Genomic DNA, 24,077 nt, shown 5'->3' on the forward strand with positions numbered 1-24,077 from the left:
TGAGTACGAGAGCAGAGCATTCTTCGCCTAAGTTAACTAATTGCAAAGTTTCAATTTTCTTTTTATGAGTGAGGAAGTCCCTCATAAACTTAGAGTATTTGGGCATTTGGGTTAGGACATCAATAAAAGGAATATTGACATGCAATTGTTTTAACAGACTTTCGAATTTTGCGAATTGCTCATTGGTCTTTTGACGAATTAACCTACCGGGGTATGGAACTCGAGGAGCCTTGGCAGGCTCTGATGACGGAGGGGAGTTCTTTTCCTGCAGAGGCGGGGGTACAGTTTCTTCTGTCGGCGGTGGCGCCTCCGCAGGCCCCACGGTGCGGTTTCGTAACCTGATGAGATGAACTTGCGTTTTTGGGTTTGTTTCGGTATTGCTTGGTAATGCACCTTGTGGTCTCTCGGAAAAATTTTGAGCTAGTTGATTTAATTGTTTTTCTATGTTTTGAATACTAGCTTGTTGATTTCTAAAATTTGATTCTAATTGTAGAAACCTTTCCGAGTTTTTCTTTTCAGTGTCGGAGATGAGGCGAGATACAGTATCTTCAAGCCTTTCTCGTCCACCTTGTTGTTGAGTGAAATTTTGTGACTCATTTCTTGGTTGTTGAAAGTTTGTTCGTTGGGTTTGTTGGTTACTACTATTGCCGGGCTCTCTCCAACCAAGGTTTGGGTGGCTTCGCCATCCATGGTTGTAGGTGCCCGTTGGAGGACCCGACGGCCTAGGTCTATTATCAATGTAGCTTACCGACTCTTGTTGATCTTCCGTTTCTTTCATACAACTCCAATTTTCATGTGGCCCACCACACCCTTCACAAGCCATAACCGAGACTGTTTTTGTCATTTCTAATTTTTTTTATTTTTGAAGAAAGGGCCTCGATTTGGGCTTGCAAAGAAGTGCTTTCATCAACCTTATGGGCGCCCGGGGCAATAGATTTATTGCCTCGGGGAGTGTGCCACTGAAAATTGGTTTGAGCAATTTCCTCAATTTGGTTATATATTTCATGCGGGCGGCGATTACCTAAAAGTCCCCCGGAGCTAGAGTCAAGTGTCTGCCTTGTGTGTGGCAACAATCCATTATAGAAAGTGGATACTTGTTGCCATATCGCAAGGCCATGATGTGGACACTTGCGTAATAGTTCCTTGAACCTTTCCCAAGTTTCATATAAGGATTCCCCGTCCTCTTATGAATATGTATTAATTTCAGTCATTAATTTAGCCGTTTTAGCGGGAGGGAAATACTTATATAGAAATTTTTGTGCTAGTTCATCCCAGGTGTTTACTGATCCAGCTGGGAGGGCGTTGAGCCAAGCTTTCGCTCGGTCTTTTAGTGAAAAAGGAAACATTCGGAGGTGGATGGCGTCATTTGATGCTCCATTGATCCGAAAGGTATCACATATTTCTAAGAAATTAGTAATATGTAGATGGGGATCCTCGTCCGCAAGCCCATCGAAGGTTGCGGAGTTTTGGAGCATTTGTATCAAATGCGGCCGAAGTTCGAAGTTATTGGCTTCAACATTCGGTGCATTGATAGCGGCGCCTAGGTTACCTACGGTGGGTCGTAGATAATCCATGAGGGTACGTTGGTCCGCCATAGGTGGATTCCCCGAAACTTTCTCTTGGTTTTTAGCTTTTAGTCTTTTTCTGAGAAAGCGTTCGGGTTCTTCTAGAGGTTCTTTTATGTCCTTATTAGAACTGGAGCTCATACACTACGTAGGATGGCGTCTGGTTCCAAGTCCTGCAATAAAAACAGAAAAGAATGCTGGTCAGACGGTTCACCACGGCCCCGTGCTCAGCGAACACGGCCCGTGGTCGGAGTTACAGTGATTGTTTTCCAGATCCCAGTTACTGGAAAGTTGGACACGACCCCGTGTTGCACTGACACGGCCCCGTGTTCAGCCTTCTGTAACTCGGAAAACTAAAAACTGCCAGTAACGATGCTGGGCACGGCCCGTGTCCGACCAGGCACGGCCCATGCTGAGCTCTGCAGAAGCTGAAAAACTAAGAAAAACCTAAAAAATTAAAAAGAAAAATAAAAATATGATTAGGCCGTTGATTCCTAACTTTCTTAAAATCCTTGTGTCCCCGGCAACGGCGCCAAAAACTTGATGTGCGTGAAGTGTGTTATATTTTAGATGTATATTTAAGCCCTTTTTACACTTTTAGCCAAGTTTTAAATTTATAAAACACGATATTTACAAACACTAAACACACATATGGGCAAGTGCACCCATCGTGGACGTAGTATAGTGTTGGTAAGATACCGAGGTCGTCCAAGGACACAAGAGCTTTTAGTACCGGTTTATCCTCAACGTCTAATCAAATCAAAAAGTTAGAAAAGGTTTTTAAACTAAGAAAATAAAAACTAACTAAATGCTGAAAAATAAAATAAAAATAAAAACAGATAGACAAGATGAATCACTTGGATCCGACTCGTGTATTAGTATAACCTTTGATTATTTTTGCACTTTTGCACTTGTTTAAGAGATTATCTTAGTTATTGTAGTAGGCCCCTCTTTTGAAGGTGACGTTACCCTCAACCCAGTAGTTTGAGTCAGCAAGGATACAATCCTAAAGGGCTGGATTATTGGAAGATAATGAATTAAGTTATTAATGCAAATTATGGTAGGCCCCGCTTTTGGCGGTGACGTTACCCTCGGCTAAGTAGTCTGAGTCAGCAGGGATACAGTCCTAAATAGCCGGGTTATAGTATTAATAGTAGTTAACTTATGAGGGGGTCAAAGAGTTTGGATCCCCGCCATCCAATACCTATGGGCATTGAAGGAGATCCTACTAAATTTGACCCAGGTCCCTTGCAGGACCTCTAAACGCTGAACAAGGGCAAGACCCTTACCAAACCGTTCCCTTAACCCCCGACCAGGTAGCCAACATACCTCCATATAGACCGTGGAGATATGAATGGTGAAAATCTTTTATTTTATATAGACAGGAAAATAATGCCAAGACACCACGGACAAACGATAAGGAAAGATCACCTTCAACATAAGCAACTAGTTATTAAAGTCATTAATACAAAACCAAATAAAAAGTGCAAAAGATTAAAAATAAAAAGTATTATACTAAACACTTGTCTTCACCAAGTGATGTAAGAGACTTAGGCAAACATGGCCTTGATTGTCAAGAACTCTTACGATCAATCTTGGATCCCGAGACGACTCACACACTCTATGATGGACAATGGATGATGGTGGTGGATGATGGTGTTGTGATGGTGGTGGGTGGTGGATGAAGTGTGAGAGAGGTGGTGTGCCAATGGATGAGTTGAAATGAAACCAAGCACTCCTATTTATAGGCTGAACAGAAGGCTGGGCACGGCCCCGTGTCCGCTGGACACGGCCCCGTGCCCGTCTGACACTCTCTCTCTTCATTAATTGTAATTCGCAATTACAATTAATGCGCCTGCTGTACTTTCGCCACGCCCCCGTGCTCACTGGACACGGCCCGTTGGTGGGCAATAGAAGCTTCTATAGGTTTGTCTTTCCTGCTGCTTCTTGGGCACGGCCCCGTGCTGGCTGAGCACGGGGCGTGTTCAGTCTTCTGACTTCTCTTTTTTGCTTGGGAGGATGCGTTGAGGGGTCGGGCAATCCACTTTTGTTCCTTTTCTTGTATTTATGTTAGATTTAGCTGTCTTTTTGCTTCTTTTGTGAATTTGAGCTCATTTCATCCTGAAAATACAAAAGGAAGACAAAAACACTCTTTTTTCAACATTAGTACTTAAAAAGAGTTAGTTTATGCCTCATTTGATGTAATTTATATGTTGCATTTTACACACATCACCGGTGGGGATGGCGGTTGAGGCGGTGGTTGATGGTGGTAAGAGAGGGAGTGGTAGAGGGTAGAGAGTGAGTTGCAGAGAGAAAGAGTCAGGGGGAGAATCTGATATATGATTCCACATATGTAAATAATAGTAATAATAATAATAATAGTATTTTTTAATATTAATATTAAATATATAGGTAAAAAGACAAAAATACCCTTGAATGACCAGATTTAACCAAAAAAGTTAACTGGGTTTGGCATAAAGGACGTAACGTGCAAGATTTTGAAAGTTTAAGGACACCGCCTGTAAACTTTTGGAAAAAAGGACAGCGCCTGCAATTTGGTGTAAACGTAAAGGACAAAACTTGTAATTTACTCTAAATATAAATAAATAGATAATATGTGGTAGTAAAATACACCTTTAGGATGTATTCCACATCAAGAGATGTTTCATGTCCTCCTAAAGCCAACGCCAAAAACACTAAATATATTTATCTATTAAATCAACAAATAACAATAAATTTAAATAATGAATGCTGAAAAAGCATTACTAAATGTCTCATATACCTTCATAAATATATCGAGATCTTCATCAGGTCGTATTCCTGCAACTTTCTCTCGTCTTCGAAGCCTACGCACGCTGCTCTTCGAAGAACTCTACCTGTAAATTGACAAATAACCGTTCCATATTAATACCCAATGTAGTTTTATAGCCTGGCATAAGCTTCAAAAACAGGATTTGAGAAATATACCAAAACGAATCAGATTTAATACCTTACATGTTGGATGAATAACATCCCAGCCAATATGTTGTCATTTCTCGGTCTGAGATCATCGTTACTCATCGAAAACTCCTTCACAACACATCAATTAGTTAATTGTTAGAAGTAACTTCCATTTAAATTCTCATCAATCAACAAACACCTATCAGATAAACGATAAACACTGACGTTCTCAAATAAATAATACACTAAAAAACATACCGGTTCACTTCACGCTGCTCTTCGAAGAACTCAAGCTCCGTTCCCGGCTTCGAAGCCTACGCACGCTGCTCTTCGAAGAATTCTACATGTAAGTTGAAAAATAATTGTTCCATATTAATACCCAAGTTAGCTACCTTACAATAAGATCCAATCATTTAAACATATTCAATTTTCTTAATGTTTATGAAAAGAAAACTGCAACTAATTGTCGTCTCACAAGTTCTTAAGTTAACAAAGTTCAAAAAACCTGATTATATTCTGTCCTAATCAAAATGCATAAAAGCAAACAATAGACAGTTGTTATTCAACAATTTCACCATAAACCTTCAAAATTCCCTTTACTATATGATTTCATTAAATTATAAAACTACACAATATGACAATTAAACGACGAAGGAGACACCGACCATTAAATTATAAAACTGCAGAATATGACAATTAAAGAACTATCCACTAACAAAGGAAATGTGATCTCTATTTAGTAACTCAAATAACTAACCCAAAATCAAACAGATACAATAGTGCATGTCAAAAAGCACAAAGTACAAGTATCCACAACATCAAATCCAAAACAGTAAAATAATTAACAATTCACCTTTTTAGAAAGCCTAGACTGCATCTCCGTACACTTATTCTGTTGCATTTGAACAAAAACCAGTTCCGATCCACCCGCTTTCACATAATCTTCCTTTTCTGCTTCCGAAACCCCTTCCTTCAACGCTACAGAGTTATCGCTCTTAGCGCTACACCTAATCCTCTTCAATAATCGACGGAGAAGGTAAACTCGTAAACCTACAGTGTTTCAGTAACGATAACTGGCGTCTGATGCTATAATTCACATATTGCAGCCACAACTTGATGGTACGTATCTAGTGATTCACAGGTTAATTCTGTGTGTTGAGTTGAGTTTGACGGTCAAAATAATGTTGATGACAAAAAAACATATATAATCTGCTATCGATAAAGTATCTTACTTGAAATCCAATCGAGAACCATAAAATACGTATTTAGGATTGATTTTGTCTTTCTTTGTTGAATTTGCATCCAAAACAGCTCACACAGTCTAAGCATAACGGCGCTAAGGTTCACGAACTTGCCCGAACTCGCGAAAGATATTGGAACAACCTATATGCAATTGCTAATTATTCAACAATAATTAAATTAAATACAAAATATATATAAACAACTATTATGAAACAAACTTCTTACCTGGTTATGAGCCCTTGATGCATTTTTGTTGATCACTTCTGCAACATCATGCCAACATCATTAGCTCCGTCGCCGAACGCCAGTATCATCTTGTCGGTCAACTATGTTGATGGTCAAGTAAAGACTCTCGGGCATCAGCTCAAGCTTGCGGTGAACTTCAATCAACCAATCGGTCAATATAGCTCTCATTTTAGCATTGAGATCAGGCTGTGAGTTTGAATTCATGTAGTCCCGTAACCCGCCTTCGGTTTCTGAGAGCTTGTAGAACATGTAAATGTCTTCAACGTATTCAACTTCGGCTAGTTCGTTGGTGATGTCAGCTTCATCTATGTTAACAATTGGAACATAAAATTGTAAACTGAACCGAAAAATATGGGCCTTAGTTGTTCATTTGCATCATCCATAAAAGTGTAATAGTAACAATAATCATAAATAAGGAGGAGAATCAATCAACTTAATTGAAATTGCTTCCTAATCCCACCTTTTTCCTTAATGTCTTCAGCAAGTTTGTAAGCCTACAAAATTACACAACTTAGCATAAAAAATTATCAAAGTCTATATCAGATGCATTAATGTAACACGTATATAGCAACCTAGTAGTAAAGTTAACAACCTAATTTGCTTCGTGTGGTTGTGTGGCTTTTCTAAAATATATGTTTTTATTTGGAGTCTCTAGTATCTAGACACACGTGCCTCCGGTCACATGCGGAGCAATGATCTGGTATATAGATTCTATTGGCATTAGCATCTGCACCTTCCTCGATGTAAGCCGAATCTGCAATTTCGATAACTATTTCAAAGATCGAACTCCGAAACCCTAGAAACCTATGTAAAAGCACTAATGATTGGCTTATTGGTTCATACCAACTTATGTTATTAGCAGCAGCCCAATGACTATTGGTGCAAGATGTGTGTAATTCAATCAACGCTATAATTAATTGTTCGTAATTCAGCCTATAATGGGATCTGTCAAATAAATAACAAATCCGGTCAGTAATTTCGTCAAACAGTTGGCGTGCAATACAAAACCTCATCATTTTCATGTCCCACAATAACATACGTTTAATATCACATGATTAACAAAAACATTGTTACATATCAAACCCATGATAATCCAGTCAGTAATTTCGCTCTCTTGTTTGTTCTTGGCCAGAACTGGAACACGACGCAAAAATTACATTAATCCCCTTTTTAAAAACTCAAAAAACAAAAATGAACACAAATCCAACCTCCTGCCAAAACAATCACATAAGATTTGTCCCTGCAACCCATTTTGTTTCACCACAAAATTTGTTTCAGTCTTTTAATCATCTAAAATCGAATGAGAATTAAACTTTACCTTCATAAAATGGTTCGTAAATCAAATTTTTAAAATAGAATGAGAATTAAACTTATTGAATTATTTGCTTTTCCCATCCCATAAGCTAAGCCAAACATATTTTTAAAAACTCATTTTCAAAAAGTCATAAGTCAATAAGTCATTTGCACAAAAAGTCCTTTTTACCTTAAATAAGCTTAGCCAAACATGCCCTATATTGTTACAACGTGAGCGGGTACATGGAAACAGTTTTTGTGCATGTATATATATCCAACTCAACCAAGTAAAGGTTTAAATAATTTATTGAAGCTAATGCAATACTTACAAATGTATTAGGCTCATACTTGAGTTGAAAAGTTTAGATTAAATGGGACCTGATAACTGATAGCAATGCTAAACATCAGATAACAAAATCGAAAATTAGCACCCGTGATATACCTTTAGAACCATATTACTAACGCTACCCGCTAACTCGCCAAAATTATTAGATCAATCTCCATTTGATTCATTGATTAAACAAACCCTAACATCTCAAATTCAACAAAATCAACATCCTAACCTAATATTAAACAAACATATTTCAAAATTAAAACAAAAATCAACAGAACAATCATACTATAATGTATCTGGCAGTCGAATAATCCTGACGCTCCATTCAAACAGATGCTGAAATAGACCTGGAATAGTCCAAAAATACAAAACCTTAACAACATAAATCCAAAATAAGTTCTTACAAACACCAAAATGCTGAAATAGACCTAAAATTAAAGTGTACCTGACCTCAATTTATGATGATGCGTCCCAAAGAGAAGATTCTTCGCCAAAATCACCAAGGTCTGAAAGTCTCGCGGTGGTGAGGAACACGGTGATTACTTTTGGTAGTTCGTAGACACCTTTTTCATCTGCCTCAAAACGCTAATTTTTTACAATCTGAACTGCAAACGCGGACAATTTCACTTTTTGAATGAATCGCCTTTGTTGTTGTGCTTATATTTTGCTTTTCGATTGGATGAATTGCTGATTTGGTTGACCGAATTGCTCTTTAAGTTAAAATAGCGTAAATTAACATAAAAATAAATTAGGAAAAACATATGCTCTTTTATATAATTATAGCATCAGCAGCTAACAACCTCGTATAAACAATAGATAAACTACAACCGTACATTACAAGATTATTACCTCAGATTCTAATCTCCTCTCCTCGTTAGCCTTTTGTTTTGCAATTTCCTTCATTTTCTAGACCTTACGCCTAGCGGTTCCTTTGCAATTTCCCTAGTCCTCCATTCATCAGCTTCTTGATCAACTTGGTCAAATCGCTCACGTTCCTATTGTAGAAATTCATAGTTTCACAAACTACAACTAAAAGACGAAAGAAAAACGAAAGAAAAGAAAAGGGAAACGCAAATATAGGTACAAGTACAACCTTTGCAAGCATTTCCCCAACGCGTTGTCACTTTCTTTTCTGCTAAAGTTTTTTTTCTTTTGTGCTTTTGCATTTTATTCGACAGTCTCACTATTGCAGACTTCTCCTCCCATGGTGTTTTATCATTGGTTATAACCTTAAATGGTTCAAGCTCGTTTTTTAGCTTCATTATCAAACCATTAGCCACTTCCAGTGAGATTTTCTCTTAAGTATCCAATGATATCCTAATATTCTCTAAAAACTTCGAAACCCTTCTGGTTGCAGTTTCATTAGCTCTGTCATATGTTCCTTCAATATGCTGTACGATACCTTTCATTGCAATAAGTGTCTCCAACTCTTTCTCCCTACAAGAAACCCTAAATATTAAAGATCTATCACACTAAAAGTAGAACAGTTCGCTTTAGAAATGATTATTGTATACTCACATTGCTTCTGAAAGATCAAGAGTGTTCCGGAATTCCTTCAACAAACCTTGCACATTTGTGGCATTCCAAAAACCGCTAGTTACAGGTGGTGATGGTGGAAACCATGGTGCAGGTGCCATCTGTTGACACAGAGGTGGAACCGTTGTCTGGATCATTGGATTAATACTAACAGATGCTGCAAAAGACATCATAGAAACACAAAAAAATACCATTACTACTGAACCATTGGCATTTGCCCCGCTCAACCTATTCCCTTTTAGTAATTTTTTTTACTTAAACCCTTGTTGGAATCGTTTGAGATAAAACAACACCCAAATTGACCCGTTTATATGAAAATGAGTCAAAGTTATATGATTTTATCGAGGTTGTCGCTAACATTAAAGTAATAACAATAACGACTAGAAACAATCTGAAATGTAGATCTAAACAACTCCCCATTAGCTGCTAATAGAATCCACAAAACCCCACCTCAAACAGAAGCATTTTCTATCTCTAAAAAAATTCCAGAAAAACAAATTAAAAACCTAGACCTGTTTGCTTAGTTGAGAATGTGCTTATTTAAAATAGATTCAAACAATACAACTGATAATTATTGCTATATCTCGTTGAAAACAAAGTGTGTTTCGGTTCAAGCATTTCATCAAACAGCTGGTGTGCATAAAATTTTACCAACTTAACACAATCAATATCGACCTATGCATACTGTATAAACACAAACTGCACAATCTTTTCTTGTTATCTAAATGAAACACAAAATCATCGCAGAAAATAAGCGATTTGTTATCATTAATCAGGTTAATGGTGTGTACCTGAGAAGTCAGCCAAAATAAAAGAAAAATACAGAATTTGAGTGTGAAACAGAGAACAGAATCGTTGCAAGTGTCGAAGAATCGACTGAGATGAAATGAAGCAGAATCTTTTGAAATAGTAATCGTTTCGAGGAAGCAGATTGTGAGACTTCACAGACTCTTGGAGTTTCAATTTCACCTTGACAACAAACCTGGAAACTGGAACTGGTGTTGTTGATGCACTTGTGTCTGTACTTTGTCTGTATTCGGTCTATATGTAAACGATGTCCTTGTCAGTCCTGTAAGTTGACCAAGTCAACCGTCCTCCTGGTTTGACTTGGCCAAACAGTTTGTGAAATGTTGTAAGATGTTCTGTGTCGAAGGATAGCTCATCGAAGGATATTGTAGATCCTTCGATGACCTCGAAAGATAGGCTACGAAGGATACTGTGAGACTTCGAAGGATATGCAATCCTTCGAAGTATTTGTGGATTCTTCGAACACATTGTCATCGATAGATGATCCTTCGGACCATCTATCGGATCTTTCGGACCAGACATGTTGAGCTGGGTATATAAATACCCATGTAGTGTGTTGTGTGAAAGGGACTTGAGAGACTTGTTAGATAGATGCACACATAGAGAGAGTTTGAGAGCATTCTATCAAAACACACACACACACACTAGAGACTTTGCAAGTTAGATTTGTAAACATTGTGCTTGTAACCGAAACCTTCATTCGTATTAATACAGTGGTGTTAATCGGTGAACCCTTGTGTGTTTGTGTTTATGCTTGTCTCATCCCGGTTTGCTTGCTAGCTTGGATTCCGCACTCGCTAGTGGGTTTGTATAACAAGGTTTAGGTTCGTCATCCTCCGAAGAGGGACCTACAAGTGGTATCAGAGCTAAGGCTCTTTACCTTGTTTAAAACCGGGTTTTTGTTCAAGTCTTGGGTCAGTTTTCGTCAAATCTGCAGATCTAACAGTCACCGTGTTCTTGCTGTGTTCATAATGTTCTTGATTTCTTCATATCTCGAAAGATCACAACAGAATCGATAGATCAAGCAGTTCTTCGAAGGGTCATCCTTTTATTATTCGAAAGATCATTCTTTTTCGAAAGGTCATTTGTTTGAATAGAAAGGTCAACTTGTTGTTTTCGAAAGATCAAGATATTTTGTGGGAAAGATCAGATATTTATTCTTGTTCTTTTCGAAGGGTCATAACAACAGAATCGATAGATCATCAAAATTTTCGAAAGATCATTTTTCTTGTTCGAAGGATCAGATTCAACTTTGAAAGATCATCAGATTCAACGTTGCTTGTCTCGAAGGGTCAACCAACTGTTCAAGGGTCACATCAATCACCTTTATCCCTCAACAACATTGAAAGATGTGTCATTGATTGTGGTGCACCGCCCTTATAGACCACTAACTGTGTTGTTTGTTGGCCCAAGGCACTCCACAAGAAAATAAATAATTTCCATAAAAAAAAAGGTTAAATTCAAACAAACAATTTCATCGGTCCAATGACATTTCTTTTTGGTCAGTTCACGTGATTTTTTTTCTTGAAAGCATTTATGGTGTGTACATTCATCATTATCAAACAATTAAGTTTGAAAGGTCCAATAGCATTATCTGACATATGCATGTGAAGCATGTGGTTGTTTGTTGTTTGAGATCAATTATTAAAATTTCGAAGGATCAGTTAATGCACCGTCATTTTGTTGTTGGTAGTGCACCGCCCAAAGGGACCTACAAGTGACTGCCATTTGTTGATTGTGCACCGCCCAAGCCCAAGTAAAAAAAAAAATAAATAATAACTTTGTTGTTTGTTGTGTGTGTCTCGGCCCAAGGAACCGCCCCAAGTGACCAATTAATACGTAGAGGGTGCTTAAATTAAGTCACATTAAAAGCACTTCCAAAGCACCGTCATTTTTGTTGAGTGGTGCATCGACCCAATAAACCAATAAGCTTTGTTGTGTAAAGCCCACGTTTAGAATATCAATTTACGAAAGATCATCTTTCGAGACCAGTTTGGTGTTTGTCTTTCGTGTGATCTTTCGGTTGATCCTTCGACAGTGGAAAATACACGTGTACAAATTTTATCTCCATCAAGGGCCGAATCTCCCACACCATCTCGAATTACTGCAGAAATGGGAACAGACAGTCAATGGGATCCATCCGCGTGGACTACACCATCCTTGGCTCCGCAATCATCTGATTCATCTGCTTCTCAATCTGAAATAGATTTCAAGACTGCTTGGATGCAGGCTATTGCCCCACCTTCAGCTGCCATGATATCTGCAAATCAGTGGGCATCAGTTACCAATCAAAGGCAAAGTGAACCGAAAATAACAACAGATTGGTTTGGCAATCCAATACAAGTTCCTGTAAAGCCGACTCCAACCACAGACTTGTATGGAAATCCATTACCCCCAGTTGGTTTACAACACCATCGCTCTACTGTAGAACCATCATCTCTTGATCCAAAGAACAGTAGTCAGACAACATCGACGTTGTATGCTGAAATTGTCAAAGATGCAAGCAATGGTGAATCCTCGGGAAATGATGACAGTTCTGAACATGACAGAAGTTCAGATGAAGATGTCTCAACTTCAGTTGAGGGTGATACAACTTCAAGTTCAAGTTCGAGCGAGGATGGATCTAAATGTGAATCATCAAGGGAGGTTATTAATTCTGATGCAGAAAGGCCAACACCTGAGAGTGATTCCAGTCAGGTATGTGATTCTAAACCTGATTCTATTTCTGCTGTTGTTGAATGTGCTAAGTGTTTAGAATATGCAGAAAAGGAGAGTTTGTTTGAAATCACACAGAAACACAATCAAGAATTGATTGTGGACCTTTCTAAAGCAACCGAAGCTAATTTATTTTTAACCAGAAATGAAAAGGAATTTAAAGAAACAATTGCGTCATTAAAATATGATGTTTCTGAATTACAAAAGGCTGTTTTGCGGAAACAACATGCTAATAATAATCTTATTGACACAATTGAAAAACAAATGGTAGAGTTAGCAACAGCTCGATGTGAATGTGAGACAATCAAGCAGAAATTGGAAAGCTATTCCAATTCCCGCTTTGTATTGGATCACATCATTGATGTTCAAAGGAAAAAGGGGGATACCAAATGTATTGGTTACAAATCATGTCCTCCCCCAATAAATCACAATTATTCCAAATTGCCTAATGACGAGGATATGCCCCGTTTTGAACCTACTGTGCCACTCGGTCCAGATGACTTTGCAGCAGGCCTCGGGTTCACAACTGGTACATCATCCTCGGGGCAATCAGAATCTGAGAACGTGACAGATACATCGTGTGTTAAGGAACAGAGTCCTCCCATTATTGAGGATGCTGATTCTTCGGACGATGAATCTGAAGAAATTGTGAAGCAACAGTCTGACTCGGTTACAACAGATATTCCTATCGAGAATCACATTCTGTGTGATCCACCAGTGAAACCGAGTAAGACTGAAAAGTCAAAGGCAATGGAATCCCTTGTAGTTAGCCCTGAAGGGAATAACTTGTTGTATACGCTCAAAGGAGATAGCAAGATCTACTCTGACAAAGATTTTTCAATTAAGAATGTAAATCAAGATTTAATTGAACAAATTTTTGAAGGACGTACTGATAAGTTTTTGGGAAACAAAGGTAGCAAAGTAACCGTAACCCAATGTGAACCAATTCCGTGTGAACAAGTTAGAAAACAATACGGAAACCAAAAACTACCGGTTGAGCGAAAACAACAAGTCAATTCTGGGAAGGGTAAGGGCCAAGTACAGGGAAAGAAGGCTCAGAACAAGAATGTTCAAGCACCAGAAATTCAGCAGCCTAAGACTGAACAACCAAAGGTTCAACAACCTAAAGTTGAGCAGTCTAAGGCTACTCAACCTAAGGCTACACAACCTAAAATTCAACAATCTAAGGTTGGGCAACCTAAGGTTCAAAGGGTGCAAAACAAAAGAGCTCCAGCTAAGAAAAGAGAACAGAAAGTGAACTTTGTTGGATCAAAGGGTACGGACAAACTTGAAACATTTCAAAATAAATCTAACATTGATTTTGTAAAACAAGTTAGAATTTTAAAACGAAATGATCAGAACAATTATACCCAACACACAAATGGATGTGACTTAGGTCCAAGCACATCTAGATCACAAAGTTCAGTGTCTGGTTCTCCGTCTGGTCATCAACATGTTTCTCCGAGGCTTGTAGAGCGGAGAATGTGTTTTGAATGTGGTACAATTGGACATATAATTCGAAATTGTCCATATCTTCATAAGTTGAAAGCAAAGGTTGATGATCCCCATGAACAACATCATGCCGCCCAAGAGAATAGAAAAGGCAAACAGGGCGAAAACAAGAAAAAGGATCGGAAGATAAACTTCGTGAAATCAAGAGGGACTGATAAAATTGATACTTTCAAAAACAAATCCAACAAGGATTCTGTTAAACAAAGTAAAATTTTGAAAAGAAACAGTCAAAACAACTATACACAACAAACAAACGGTTGTGATGTAGGACCAAGTACCTCAAGATCACGAAGTTCATCATCCAGCTGTTACAGCTATGATACTCCGAGGTTTGTTGAGCGGAGATCATGCTTTGAATGCTGTGAGTATGGACACATCATTAAGAATTGTCCATATCTCACCAAGAGAAAGTCAAAAGTTGATGCCCCCCATGGTAACAGTTACAATAAAAGATCTGTTTCACCAAAACAGGACCCTCGTTTTGTTAAACAACGAGAAAAGAAACAGAAAAAGAAACAAAGAAAAGAAGTTGAAAAAGTTTTAAAACCGGAGGTCATCCAAACAAAATCTGTTAAATCGGATGGTAAACATGAAAAACAGAAACAGATTTGGATACCAAAACCGGTAACTGTTTCAGGGGGAGCTGCATCAATTCCGAATCATCGGGAAATGGATGTTACAATTCTCGATGATGACGGACGACCCAAGTCTGTGAAGGCTTGGGTCCCCCTCTCCAACTAATCTCTGAACGAGTGTGCAGGATGTTCCAGGAGGAACTATTGATAGTTTTAGGATTGTTGATAGTGGAGCGTCCATGCACAAGATTGGCGACATACTACTCCGAAATATTGTTATATCTAGGAGAATGTTGTTGCTATTGATGGAGAGAGAGAGAAAAGAAAAAGAGAAAGAAGAAGAACGTGGTTGAATGAAGTTGCAAAATTCGACCAAATGAAGAACGCGCCAAAATTTGGTTGCTATGGTTTTTGATCGGGTTCTCAGGAAAGAATACAATGAACGATGTGCGGATGCCGTGGTGTAGATTGAACATCCGCACACCGCTTCTGAAAGAGAAAGACAAAGACCTTTTGCTGGTGCAATGTGGAAGACCAGCCGGAACCAAAGGTTTTTGATCGTGTTGCTGTGAAGAGATTTTTCAGTAGCTACAAAATCGACTTTGAAGTCCACATCCAGTGGATGTCCAGTTTGGGAGAGTGCTCAGATTTCTTGCAATGCACGAAGCAGTTGCAGTATACGGTTTTTAAATTTCTAATTTCTCCTATACTTGTTGATTTTTAGGCTGCTATATGAATTATATCGTCTTGTACAGCACTCTTTGGCCTGACACGTTGATCTCGAATATCACCTCACACGTGATTGTTTCTTTATGAAACTCGTCAATGTTGTTATGGTCCGCACCGCTTACCGACGTGCCAACTGATTTTCCCAAAATTCGATAAATCTTTTCTGATAAAAACTTAATTTGGTAAACGGCATTAAGGTCAAGCAAGAGTAAACCAACATCGGAAAATCATTTTTGTAAATATCTTTGTGTTTTAAATTTGTCTTCGTTTATTGTTTTTAGGGGGAGTAAATCCAAAAATCTGAAAATCCAAAAACATCGAAAAATTCAAAAGCACAAAAACAATAGAAAAGCAAAAATGAGTTTCCTGGCGAGCAAAAGAGAAAATGATAGTACATCAGTGGTCTACCCAAACCTCTTTAAACCTTAAATGAAAAACGATAAGCAGCTCTATATAAGATGTATCGGTAGGCTCACAATCATTTTAAAGTGTGCAGGGTGATATAAATCTTAATCGACTGAAGACCAGGTGGGAACCATTCATTGGCATATGGTCTTAGTACCGAAATTTCGTTTGATAGATTGCCGAGGTTCTGAGATATTCGGTCTTTATGCTGCTTATCATCTGGGTATCATGGTTGTATCTTTTACCGAAAAATAACGGGGACGCAAGTCTAGATCTTCCATGATACTATACATACGTGTACATAATTCATACTGCATTCGACCTCAATAAGTGATAAACAATCACATGTCCATATCAAATAAGTGATAAAATATCACATTCTATCCGGGAGTCAAGTTCGTCTCTCTGCTGTACGGAAGTACTGACCTGTTCACGGACTTGCTCCTGTGCCCTCATGCATATGAAAATCAAGTTCCTCATCAATAAGTGATTCTATCACATAGGGCTTGTTTTTCAAATCAAAATAAGTGAGAATCTCACATCAATATACGGTCAAACAGATGATAATCGGTATACTCACCGGTAAGATGAACCCTCGTGCATACCTTGATACGGGAATGTGTCGTGATGTGGATGAACACCGGTCGGTAAGTTTAAATCATACCTTAATGTATCTCCTAAACATGATTACATCTGATAAGTTGAGCTTAAGTGGACAACAATACCGATAATTGTTATAGGATGCTTATCTTAATGTTAACTAACTGAACAACAAGAGTGTTTTGGTATGACCGTACACTGATATGATTCTCTTACCCTCGAAACTCGCAAAAAGAATGTCTGTACATATTTAATTTACTGCTTTCAGTTCTTACATTCCAAATGTTCAAAAATACCAAAAAGATTTTAGGTGTGTTTTAATTTAAACTTTATAAAAGCCAAAAAGATTTTACTTCTATTTTATTTTCGATCGTACGATGTTGGAACTCGAGTCTTCGTTGCCTGAAACCTGAACGAAAACCGAAATGACTAAATCTTCATAAACGGTCGAAATTTGCATGTTTTGAAAGTTGAAATCTGAAATTGATAAATTTGAAAAACTTTCAAACTGTCGGACGGTGTTTGATTGTGACATGGTCATCCGTGTGTCACTTGTTTATGATTAACTATATTCCAAGCAGTTGTTCTCATTACGCGTTTAGATTTCTTGCATGTGCAGATTCTAAAGGCTAGGAGAACATGGTCGAAGACAAAGCTTTGGAATGAAGACACGACGTGAAGGCACTCAAATGATGAAGATGATCGAGTTTCCGCTGACCATCGTCAACACCACAAGGATCTCACTTCATAAAGATAAAGTATTTCACGAGCATAACTCAAGGGGGAGCTTATGTTAAGGGGGAGTTTGTTAACACACTTCCTACATGATACGGGTAGTTTGTTGATACACTCTCTGCTTTCAATACGTGAAGACTTTGAAGATCCTCCGACATTGAAGACTTGAAAGGACATCAGAGTTTTAAGAACTCGAAGACCAAAGACCATCGAAGTTCGAGACGAGTCTACAACTATAGAAGATAAAGACAAAGCTACAGCCAAGGGGGAGTTTGTTGATGCACTTGTGTCTGTACTTTGTCTGTATTCGGTCTATATGTAAACGATGTCCTTGTCAGTCCTGTAAGTTGACCAAGTCAACCGTCCTCCTGGTTTGACTTGGCCAAACAGTTTGTGAAATGTTGTAAGATGTTCTGTGTCGAAGGATAGCTCATCGAAGGATATTGTAGATCCTTCGATGACCTCGAAAGATAGGCTACGAAGGATACTTTGAGACTTCGAAGGATATGCAATCCTTCGAAGTATTTGTGGATTCTTCGAACACATTGTCATCGATAGATGATCCTTCGGACCATCTATCGGATCTTTCGGACCAGACATGTTGAGCTGGGTATATAAATACCCATGTAGTGTGTTGTGTGAAAGGGACTTGAGAGACTTGTTAGATAGATGCACACATAGAGAGAGTTTGAGAGCATTCTATCAAAACACACACACACACACTAGAGAGTTTGCAAGTTAGATTTGTAAACATTGTGCTTGTAACCGAAACCTTCATTCGTATTAATACAGTGGTGTTAATCGGTGAACCCTTGTGTGTTTGTGTTTATGCTTGTCTCATCCCGGTTTGCTTGCTAGCTTGGATTCCGCACTCGCTAGTGGGTTTGTATAACAAGGTTTAGGTTCGTCATCCTCCGAAGAGGGACCTACAGGTGTGGAAACGGGTTAGTAGGTGATGTCGTCCCATATTCTCCTCTATCTGCATCTCCATCCCCAGATCTAGAATCAGGTTTGAGAGGGAGAGAGAGAACGAAAGAGAAAGAGAGCGGTAGGTTTGAATTTTGAAATGAGATTTTGTGTTTTTGTTGGCAGCGTATGGGTTTGAATTTTGAAGTGATTAAATTAATTAAATAAATGAAGTAATAAAATTATGATGATGTAATAATGAGATAAGAATTGTTTACTTGGCGCGTGTGTGAGATTAACATATAAGCATTGTTTATGTTAGCTCTAATACTCCTTTAATAGAGAAGAGAGATTACCGCCAATGATCTCTAGATCAAGTGGTGAAAGCCTTGCATTTCTCTTGAGAGATGCAAGTTCAACTCTTACTTGGTGCAGAGTGAGGCATTGGTGGGCAATGATAGGAGATTTAGGGAAACCTGGGTTCAATCCTTGAGCCAAACAGGTTGTACTGGTAATTTCATCGTCGTGCCTACGGCCGGGTGAGTTACCGGGTTTTCCCCGGAATTGGTGGTGGACTCGTGTTACTCTCGGAGTACTCCGTTTGGTCCAGTGGGTGCCCGAGAGTGCTCGGGATTGATTCTATTGGTCGTTAAAAGAAATTACATAATCATTACCTATGTAAAAATTAGAGTTAATTACATAGTTAGTCCTTGTGGTTTGCACAAAGTAACATACTTAGGTACTAATAGTTTAAAATCACGTTCTAGGGTATTAACTTTTCATTTTGTAACGTTTGGAGGTATTAACGTTATTTGTAGGTTTAAAATCACATTCTATTAGTACCTAAATGTGTTATTTTATGCAAACCACAAGGACTAACCATGTTAATACACTAGAAGTTAATACATTCAAACGTTACAAAATAAAAAGATAATACCCTAGAAAGTGATTTTAAACTATTAGTACCTAAGTATGTTATTTTGTGCAAACCACAGGAACTAACTATGTAATTAACTCTAAAAATTATGTAGAAAACTTTTAATTCACGTGAATATCATGTAGATTCTTTAATAACGTTAAAATACTAGTTTATCAATTTTAACCTATTTATATATACAATTGTACGTCATTTTATCAAGAATCTTATCCTTTTCAAGGAATAAAAGATTACATATTCTTATAATAACTTAAAAATTGCTCAAAAAACATTCGTATAAAAGAGGTAATATGTTAGTTTTATAATATTTTTTTAAGGCTAACAATTCCTTCAAATGAGCTACTGACGAAATTCATCATATCAGGATACACTCGTCTCTGAACTGGAAAAAACCCCAACTTAGGGCTGAATCCCGTGAACACTCGCTCGAAAGCATGACACTGAAGTGAGGTAAAACCGGCTTAGTTTAATAATCGAACTAGTGATCGCCGCCTACTCACTTAACCTCATGTTTCTCTTTTACTAGTTCACCACCAACTCATTGGCATTAGTTTTATAATATAAAATACAGTATTCAGCTAATATATAATATAATAATTTTTTTTTGCTTCCTATGTTGCTATTAAATAGTCAACTCCCAGCCAAAACCCATTCCGTGTTTTCTTCACTCGTTTACTTTCTCCTGGTCGCACCTAGGGTTTCTCTCTGGTAATAATAATTCTCTCTATATTCACTCACTTACCTTTCATTTCATCTATATCTATACCTGAATCCACAATTCATTTAGGGTTTCAGTTTCACCGTACTCAAATTTCTGCTAATATCATCTTAACGTTGCAATCTGAAATGCTCATTTGATTCTATAGTATACACACTCAAAATCACATAAAAATCTGGAAATAAATGTTTATTTAAGCTAAATTTAGTTTGTTTTTTCGAAACAATGACGGATAATCGTTTATCGAATCTGAAAACAATGAAATGCTACGATTATGCTTCGATTTTATCCGATCAGAATGTTTTTAGGTCAATTAATTTCAACGATGATTGGAATTTAGGGCCTAGTAATCATGTAGCTCAATCTAGGTTAAAAGATGAAGGTGATCTTCATGAGGATTCTGACTTTAGTGATTTAGTTCTTAAGTATATTAACCAGATGCTTATGGAAGATGATATAGATGAGAAAAACTGTATGTTTCAAGAGTCTGCCGCTCTTCAAGCTGCAGAAAAGTCTTTTTATAATGCTCTTATGGTCAAAGATGATCAAGATGTAGATCGTGTTGCGGAATCGGTAGATTCTTTTGGCTCTATGAATGGTACAGGTCTTACCTGTGATGTTTGTGAATCTCCGGTTTTACCGAATACGTCGATTAGTTTTGATTCACAGTCTAGGTTTAATCCGTCTTACGGCTTGTTTAGCGGTACTAGTAGTGTTGTCGATGGGTTTGTGGATTCGCCTGTGAGTATTTTAAGTTTTCCAGATATGTTCTGTGAGAACCGGTCTATGCAGTTTCAAAAGGGTTTAGATGAAGCAAGTAGGTTTCTTCCCTATGGTAGGGTTTTAGACAGTATAGGTGTCGGTGTCCTGGATCAAAAGGCGGTGATCAAGACGGAGAAGAAACTTGAAACTGGCTCCGTTCCAGATGTGTCGAGAGGAAGAAAGAATCCTTATACTAAAGATCTCGTCGAGGATGGAAGGAATTCGAAGCAGTCTGCGGTTTATAGCGAGCCAGCCGTGCGATCGAAGATGTTTGACGACATGTTGCTATGTGGCGGAGCGAAAACTCATCCTTCTCAATATGAGTTTGTTCGTAAAGAGACTGCTGGTAAAGGTCAACCGGGTCAACCCAAGGGGGCTAATGGGGTTAAAGCGCGTGGGAAGAAACAAAAGGAAGTGGTGGATTTGAGAACACTTTTGAGCCTGTGTGCACAATCGGTTTCCACCAATGACCAAAGGGGTGTGACTGATCTACTGAAACAGATAAGAGAGCATGCTTCGCCCACAGGTGATGGGATGCAAAGATTGGCCCATTACTTTTCTGCTGGGCTTGAAGCTCGTATGGCCGGTTCAGGAACCGGAATCTACAAAGCTCTTCTTTCTAGGCCCACATCAGCTGTTGATATATTGAAAGCTTACCATTTGTTCCTCGGGTGCTTCCCTTTTACTAAAATTTCTCATTTTGTTTTCAACAAAACTATTATGTCTGTTGCACAAAACAAAGCAAAACTCCACATAATAGATTTTGGTATTCTTTACGGTTTCCAATGGCCCAGCCTTATACAACGTATTTCAAGTAGGCCCGGTGGGCCACCCGAGCTTCGAATAACTGGGATTGACTTCCCATGTCCTGGTTTTCGACCGGCCCAACGGGTTGAAGAAACTGGGCGTCGGTTAGCAAATTATGCTGAAAGATTTGGCGTTCCGTTTAAATTCAAAGCGATAGCACAAAAATGGGAAACAATCACAATCGAGGATCTTGAGCTTGATGATGACGAAACACTTGTTGTAAATTGTGCTTACAGGTTTCGAAACTTACTTGATGAATCAGTCATGGTGGATAGTCCAAGGAGTAAAGTTTTAGATCTTATCAGGAAAATGAACCCAGAAATTTTTATACATGGGATTGTGAACGGGGCGTATAATGCACCGTTTTTTCTAACAAGGTTTAGAGAGGCTTTGTTTTTCTTTTCTTCTTTGTTTGATATGCTTGATGCCACTGTTGACCGTTCCACCGAAGATCGAATACTGGTTGAGAAAACGATATGGGGTCGGGAGGCGATGAATGTTATAGCTTGTGAAGGTGGTGAGAGGATTGAACGGCCCGAGACTTATAAACAATGGCAGGTGAGGAATCAACGGGCTGGGTTTCGCCAGGTGGCGATAGATCAAGAAATCGTGAAGAAGGCTAAAGATTGGGCGATTTCTGATTACCATAAAGATTTTGTTATCGATGAAGATGGTTATTGGATGTTGCAGGGGTGGAAAGGGCGTGTTATATATGCAATTTCTTCATGGAAACCCGTATATTGATCCTGGGGATGTTAAATGGGTCGTGTTTGCGGGTTGACGGGCTGCTTTTCTTGCTGGGCTAGTTATTGTAACGCCTTGGTCAGAAATCATGAATCTACAAGCCAAGGTACTTTGATTTACTTTTTGGTATTGGAAGTTTAATCTTGAACAAAAAAGATTCATCTTTAATGGTGTTTATTTGTTTGTTGCAGGAGCTAAGTCGCGAGAAAGTTGGGTGTTGTTTAATCAGTTAGAGCATATTGCACAGATGAAGATAAAGAGTTATAATTTGTGAAATGGAAAAAAGGGTGACAATGTATTGTAATTGTTTTGTAAAATGTCATTTCTTTATCGTTTCAATAAAGTTATTATTAGCCACCGCAACCTGCTACCACTGCCACCACCGCCATGGAAGTTGTTGTCGGGACAACCTCCATGACTGTTTACAAATAAGTTTTATGAGTTTCAGTTCATGTTATAATATAATACATCTTAGATCATAGGCGAGCTAAAGCTCGAGCTAATAAACGACGAAATACTAGCTCAGAAAATAGTTCTTTACAAAATATATCAGATAACAAAAGTCTTATATCCACTTGTACTTTATACACGTTAAACTCTTGTATCCTCTGTTGTTAAAAAGTCAATTGTTCCTCACCTGCCAAATAAACTACATAAACACCAACACGTCAACACGATGGCATGAACTGGATTCTTATGCACGTTACTACCCTGGATGCAATTCGAGGTCATAAGCAGGCCTTGAACAGAATTACCCTTAGTCGTTGAGCTTCAACACCACCTCCAAACCTCGTTGAACAGAATTACCCTTAGGCGTTGAGCTTCAACACCACCTCCAAATGTCGTTCCAAACATTGTCCGCTAGTGGGCAAGAGATGAGCATATGATCAGAACCACAGGCCGAACAAATCGTGCATGATACAGGACATTTCTCTTTGTAAGTTCTACACTTGAAGGGATTCTTACCACCTAACCTTTTTCTAGGAACAGCGGAATATATAAAAACGGCTAGCCAAAAGCTATCACAAAAACAAGAACATTTTGTAAACAAACCGCCCAACTAAATTTAGTCTATCTATTTCTATTCCTTATCCACAAAAATGAAAAGCCAAGAATAGAGTCAAGATTGTTCCTCATGACCCGATCATTCAAAGCAAACACCATGTCATTATGAATTTTCCATAAAACCTACAAAGTCGCAAGGATGATACCGTGCAGGCGTGCACTATATGTTTCTTTTGCATTGTCATCTCTAAAGAATCCAACCAAGGAAGAAGCTCCAATGAATTGAAAGATAAAGGCGACTGAATATGAAGCCAACTGAAAATCAAACACGAGACACACAAGGCGCAACTCACAACTACTTAGAATATGCTCCAAACGCTCCTCCCTCGCATCACACACTAAGACAAACCACCCTTGGGATGTCAATTCCCCAATACACCAAATGTAGTCTATTTGGCAGACGATTTAGTGTTTACCTTATTCCATCTTGTCTCCGAAGGACCAAAAGATCAAGATATATGAACAATCAACCTTGGGATATTTTTAACCGTTAATGTATCATCCGCATCAAAATCCCAAAACCACCTATCCCTTTCGCTATTAAACCTCTGATCATTAGTTTTTGACCTCCTCTAACTGGCCGGCGTTAGGACCATCTACCCCTCTCCAAGAGCTAATAGAACAATCACTTTGATGATCTAGGTAATCTCTCCCTCAGTGTGTCATCATCCAACTAGTGACCTGTAAAAATGGTATGAACAGTTTTATGCAAAGCAATCAACAACAACAACACCAGAAATAGTGATAAAACGGTGACATAAAACTTTTATTATTTACCAACCCAGAAAAACACCCAACCACCCTTGATCTTACAAAGTGTAAGATCTAATGAACAATACAAGTATAAGTAATCAACTGATGATAAATCAGTTGATTATCTAGAACAATACAACCATAACAACTG

At 38.3% G+C, this 24,077-nt stretch overlaps 2 protein-coding genes, 1 long non-coding RNA gene and 1 other non-coding gene across 4 annotated transcripts; 2 read left to right on the top strand and 2 right to left on the bottom strand.

The window, feature by feature from the left end:
* The first annotated feature begins 1,110 nt into the window (after positions 1–1,110).
* LOC118481429 lies at positions 1,111–1,217 on the top strand. Its single transcript, XR_004865638.1, has one exon. It is a non-coding gene; the product is annotated as a small nucleolar RNA R71 (small nucleolar RNA).
* Positions 1,218–4,359: 3,142 nt separating this feature from the next.
* Positions 4,360–4,847, bottom strand: LOC118481245. Its single transcript, XR_004865008.1, has 3 exons — positions 4,764–4,847; positions 4,555–4,634; positions 4,360–4,441 (listed from the first exon to the last, which is right to left on the bottom strand). It is a non-coding gene; the product is annotated as an uncharacterized LOC118481245 (long non-coding RNA).
* Positions 4,848–5,346: 499 nt separating this feature from the next.
* On the bottom strand, positions 5,347–8,523 carry LOC110869851 (cyclin-B1-1-like). Its single transcript, XM_022119062.2, has 5 exons — positions 8,470–8,523; positions 6,454–6,487; positions 6,051–6,298; positions 5,738–5,888; positions 5,347–5,555 (listed from the first exon to the last, which is right to left on the bottom strand). Exons 1-5 carry the CDS (start codon positions 8,521–8,523, stop codon positions 5,347–5,349), a joined length of 696 nt encoding a protein of 231 aa, XP_021974754.2.
* An 11,206-nt stretch (positions 8,524–19,729) lies between these two features.
* Positions 19,730–23,946, top strand: LOC110872602 (scarecrow-like protein 14). Its single transcript, XM_022121418.2, has 2 exons — positions 19,730–22,214; positions 22,300–23,946. The coding sequence occupies exon 1, from the start codon at positions 20,021–20,023 to the stop codon at positions 22,106–22,108; it is 2,088 nt and encodes a 695-aa protein (XP_021977110.1). The 5' UTR covers positions 19,730–20,020; the 3' UTR covers positions 22,109–22,214; positions 22,300–23,946.
* The last annotated feature ends 131 nt before the right edge of the window (positions 23,947–24,077 follow it).

Source organism: Helianthus annuus, chromosome 8 (assembly GCF_002127325.2).
Source record: "Helianthus annuus cultivar XRQ/B chromosome 8, HanXRQr2.0-SUNRISE, whole genome shotgun sequence".
NCBI classification, from domain to species: domain Eukaryota; kingdom Viridiplantae; phylum Streptophyta; class Magnoliopsida; order Asterales; family Asteraceae; genus Helianthus; species Helianthus annuus.

Excerpts from the sequence above, each read along its gene's own strand:
- LOC110872602 (XM_022121418.2), top strand. The coding sequence starts at position 20,021 with ATGACGGATAATCGTTTATCGAATCTGAAAACAATGAAATGCTACGAT.
- LOC110869851 (XM_022119062.2), bottom strand. The coding sequence starts at position 8,523 with ATGAAGGAAATTGCAAAACAAAAGGCTAACGAGGAGAGGAGATTAGAA. Across the intron at positions 5,889-6,050 it reads ACCGACAAGATGATACTGGC|GTTGTTCCAATATCTTTCGC; the intron begins GTTCGGCGACGG and ends AATTGCATATAG. Across the intron at positions 5,556-5,737 it reads GGTTCTCGATTGGATTTCAA|GTTTACGAGTTTACCTTCTC; the intron begins GTAAGATACTTT and ends GAAACACTGTAG.